The 5,044-nt window shown below is 47.6% G+C and overlaps 1 protein-coding gene across 1 annotated transcript; it reads right to left on the bottom strand.

The window, feature by feature from the left end:
* Positions 1 to 1,959: 1,959 nt before the first annotated feature.
* On the bottom strand, positions 1,960 to 3,901 carry J4E93_011001 (uncharacterized protein; the record flags this gene model as incomplete). Its single annotated transcript, XM_049348876.1, has 4 exons — positions 1,960 to 3,024; positions 3,056 to 3,329; positions 3,494 to 3,834; positions 3,896 to 3,901. The coding sequence occupies 4 exons, from the start codon at positions 3,899 to 3,901 to the stop codon at positions 1,960 to 1,962; spliced, it is 1,686 nt and encodes a 561-aa protein (XP_049193967.1).
* Positions 3,902 to 5,044: the final 1,143 nt, after the last annotated feature.

Genomic DNA, 5,044 nt, shown 5'->3' on the forward strand with positions numbered 1-5,044 from the left:
TTCGCACTGTGCATGCTCTTTACGTGCTGTAGGTACGTCGTTCGAAACTTATAACACCGTATCGGCTGTTTTTATAGTTTCCGAAATATCTTCTCTCTTTTCCCCCTCTGCCGCCAGAACCCTGAGCCATCGCACTATTCTGAAGTTGGCGCCTTCGAGTCGTAAATAATCGCCAAGTCCCACATAGAAGCGTCATCGTCTGCTTGCATACGCTGCAGACTGCTGGCCTTCTTCGTACATCATAGCTCCATCTATCGGGCTGTTGAATCCTCTTCCGAGTCTAGCCGTAGCGGCTTAACTGCCTGTGGGGAGTGCATTGGCAACTCCGTCGCTGATTGTAGCATCCTGTTCGCGATCCGAAGGCGAAGTGGCCCCTGGATTCACTTGTAGACTTCAGCGAGCGGATCGATTGAGTTTTCACTCTTTCTACCTAGACTCAACTTCAGAGTGTATCGCCCCATCCCAATCATTCAGAAGGCATATCGGATTCAAGATCAGAATCCACATCTCCAGGTGAAGTGGTGTCAAAAGCAAGGAACGATATAGGAGGAGGCATTGAGCTCGGGAGCGATTTGCGAGAGGTGGGTGGATGGATATGAATTGCTGGATAAGTAACCAAGGTAAAGAAAATCAATTCTATCAATAGAATAACTAAGTATCAATCGGGGTAGGAGAAGAACGTATGAAATGAGTTAACCACGACAAGTGTAACAATGAAATCATTCCATCCTTATATCCCATTGCCTTTAGTCCTGCCATCCCATCCATCCTGGATGGCCAGCCTTAGCGGAATTCCATGTCACGTGATCATCGCACCGCCTTCTGACGTGGGCGTTAGTTGGCCTTCAACCCTTCGCCCCCTGTCAAAGAGAGAACCCTCCTGTTTACTTGTAACACAACATATTATCTGCTCTAGTCTTAGCTTACACAACTTTTACATAGACATTGCCTCACAGATTGTAATTAAAGAAAAGTGGCCTAAAGTGGCCCTGTCACGTCTCTCATTCGTTCGGGAAGTTGAGCCGCTGATTAGAATTGCAGCTTTCTGCGCTAAATCTCGATGTTCTTGCTGCCAGCCTCCCGCTATCAATACTCGATTGGCCTTCAAAAACTTAAAAATCCAGACAAAGAAGCCTTTCTTTACATTAAAAGCACTAAAGGGCTGATTGTGTCAGATGGAGAAAAATTGTGCGTGGAATGGCCATCAGGCTGAGGTTGCAATTCCTAGGCTCAAACAACAGAACGAGATCCCAGTTGCCACGCAAAAGACACGAGCCTGTGGCACTCGAGTAAAGAAAGCAGTAAGGCATTCTGAAACTGTTGTTGCTATCGCTGACAGCCGTACAGTGTACCCAATGCCGCAAGCAAAGTAAGATGCCTTCTACATTACTCTACATAAGCAGCGGATTTGCGGTAGTATGATGTACAACTGATCTAAGCTAACCTTCATAGAAAGAAAATGCTCTGTCAGTAGGCCGCGCTGCACCAGTTGTGAGAATCAGGGGGCTGAATGCTATTATGATCAAGCACGCCAGGATCGCTTACAAGAGTATGATATAATTTAATCACCCTCTTCTTATATATTGGCTAACACCAGATAGGGCTCTGCGAAGGAACCAAATATTGATTGCGCTATTGACCGACATCAGCGAGGGCATTGAAGACCCGCTGACAAGGGCGAGAATTGCGTACTTTTTAAAAGGTTTTACGGACGATGCTACTATTACCTCCAGTCGTAGAAAGCCGTCATAACTCACGCGCAGCATGTCCAAGTATTGGGGATGCTGATCAAGCTAAACTACAGTGCGGACACAGACGCAGACAATGCAAGCAAAACTACGGGAAAGAATGGGGAATATTAGAGCGCACAATTTATCGAAAGACCAAAAGAAGAAACCCACTGCCATGTGATAATTTCTCTTCGTTGCACTGTGTACCGGTGAGCGAAATACAAACGTATCAGTGAGACACACCGTGAGTGTCAAGCGCATGCCTCTTGAAATGCATTAAGTCAACCAGCATGTCAGAGCAACTAGGATGGCGGCATGCAAACCCTGACTGAAGTTCAGGGAGTCGGAAATGGGTTTCCACGTGCTTCTTCAGGACGTCCTTCCGTGGAATATGGCGCATCCTCCGTTCGTATGAGAACTCTTCATTCCCTATGCAGATAAGACACACCGGATAAGGAAGTACGGTTGGGTAGAGCGTCACAGGCTGTACCTCCAAGACTTTTCTGCGTTTTGGTACGTCAAGCTCGTCTTCCGCAATCTCGCCATCCTGGTTAATCGGGCTCTTCTCAACACCATTGGTGCCCTTGTTTCTATTGTTCGAGAAAGACGAGCCCTTGGCTTCATATGCGGCCAAACCCACGTTTTTTCGCTTGAATGCCTTCAGCTGCCGCGTCTCTTGTTTGTGACATAATCTAGCCAAGGTTCGCACAAATCTTACCCGGGCTCTGTCGTCCTGAATTGGCTTGAAGAGCATGCCGGCGATGGTGGCTCGCTCCCGAAGTTCAAACTCAAAGGCTGGAAGCGTCAGGACTTCGGCTGCGGCTTTCCCACTGAGTTGCCTGGCTATCTCGATTGTATCGATCGAGTCATGGAACTCACGGATGGCCAATTCTAATCGTCCTCTGTACAACATCTGATACGTACTGCCAATCTTTCGCTTCGTGTCCTCGTATTTCTTGTAAAGATCCGTCCCGTGACCCTTCGAGAGTGGATAGAAGCCTTGGTCATGAAGCTGTCTTTTGTACGTTTCTCGCTCCTTATGAAGGACCGCGAGTGCAGGATCGTTCCGTAATGCCTCCTGTTGCGCGTCATCCAGTTCCGTAGGTGCACGTCGATCCCGTGACAAGCCCATGCGTGCAACAGATTGGATGAGAAGGTCTTCTGAAGGGCTTCCAAAGTAGATAGACTGAAAGTCACGGGCAATGTGCGTTGGCGTGTAGTACTTTTCGTATGTGCTCCCGAGATGGCCCATAGTCTGGTTCCGTTCTACTGGGTCAAGAGCGCCTAGTAGATCCTATAAGCTTGGGCGCAATTAAGGGTAATACGGGGTCCAACGCAAACTCACTGTTGATATTCCTCCCGGAAGCCCGTCGCAGCTGGTACAGCTCCAATGATTTCTCAAAGCCCGCAACACGCCCCAAGCGTACAAAGATGTCGCGGTATTTCGCATAGGGAAACGCCTTGTCTTTCAGTATGCGAACACCCTCACTTGTATTCCTAACGTCGCACAGGAACGGTTGGTTGAGCAACTCCTTTTTCCACTTGATGCGGAGTACATCACGGCCCACAGGTATGTTGAGGTCGAACACATCCTGAACACTAGTGAAGTCGTCCCTCAGTGCTCCTTGACTGACGCCAATGCTCAGGATATACGAAACTATGCAGAAGGCGAGGGTCCTTTCTAGACGGAAAGTGAATTTCTTCCTGCAGCACAGTACGAATCAGCAAGACTTCTTGACTTCCACATCTACTATTCAACTTACGGCTTCCCATCCTTTTCCTTATTCTTGATGTTCTCGAGATTGACATTTACCACAATAGTACTCCGGCTGGGATCTACAGTGCTGCGAACCTTCAGAAGTTCGATATTCCTGAACGAGAGTGACTTGTTGCTACCCTTTGCACTTGAGCTTTCGACAATAGCTCCTGGTCTCGTGGCTGTAGCAGCGCTTAGGAGGAGAAGAAGCGAAATTTGAACTCGGATATAGCCATGGAGGGGTTTGGTGTCGTCGACCCAGAGTGCGTGGAGGATAGCGTAAAGATCTTGGACGTACATGGCATGCTTTTCCTTCTCGGATTTGTCAAGCATTAGGGTTGGAATCCACTGCCGCCATGTTAGTGCGCCGCCATGCAGGGGAAAATGTGGCCATCAGAATATACATTACAAACATCGGTGAGGATATCAGCGTCCATCGTGTGGCGTGTGAGATCCATATAGCACATGCTGATTCTTTTCCAATAGCTCCGCATTGAGCTCTCCTTCTTGACCCGGGAATGCTTCTTTCGCCAGCGGAGGTATGCTTTGAATGTCTCTGGGTCGCATGCGCGTAGTTGTTCTTCTGGGGACCTCTTGGTCCTTTTCATAATCTTGAAACAGTACCTGATGTGCGTTAGTTGACTCTACAAAGACAAGGTGTATGCAAACGAGATACACCTTACCTCTCCTAGAAGTCGCCTTCCCTCTTCCATAATTTCACCGTATGAGGGGTATGGTTTGGCTTGGCCGGCCCCTCCGCCCTCAACTGAGCAATGTCTTTCAGTATCTCTTCAGCTTCAGAGTCCAGGTCCGCGTCTGGCTCCTGTTCTAAGACCAGGCCAGCATCCTCGCTCGTACTAGGCTCGATATCCGTATCCGCCTCAGTATTGGGGTCCGAGTATGTGTCGGAGAACGAGTTGGTGTCCGACTGCCCTTCCCAGCATGAGATAGCAGCTAGAGACAGGTTAGGTCGACGCAATGAGTAGCGATTTTGCACCAGAGCAGCATTTCTGACAGCAGTAGAGGTGACTAGCTCTCTTCAAATGCTTCGCTTCGTGGAGGACGGCATTGTCGTAGGAGGCGAGCGACTAGAGGAAATTTAAGAGAACAAGTAGGAGAGGCGATGGCGGAAGGGATAGTGAGCATGCCATCACAATAAGTAGGCGCCGGCCAATAGGCAATCTGTAAGCGCAGTGCCATTCTTAGGTTTCATAGAGGCGCTGACGATACTTGCAGCCTTCCTCGTCCCACCAGCAGGGCAGCATAGTAATAACAATGCGGCGAAGTAAAGTCCCACTTAGCGTAGTTCGTAAGCATAGGTTTAGTTAAAGCGGCAATAGGTCAGAAGCTAAGCGAGGTAGAAATGCCTCTAAAAGCAGCAGCCAAACGCATCCTAAAACAGATGTAATTCCACCGTTACATAGATATAGGTAGTTATATTTAATAAAATAATATAATACTAGTAATAATAAAAAGTAAAGTAAGTATATTAAAGTAGTATTAAAAAATATAAGAAAAATATAAAGTATAAATAAAATAAAAAATAGTAATAAAAAAA

This window comes from Alternaria ventricosa (assembly GCF_023758065.1).
Source record: "Alternaria ventricosa strain BMP 2768 chromosome Unknown scaffold_40, whole genome shotgun sequence".
In the NCBI taxonomy this organism is placed as follows: domain Eukaryota; kingdom Fungi; phylum Ascomycota; class Dothideomycetes; order Pleosporales; family Pleosporaceae; genus Alternaria; species Alternaria ventricosa.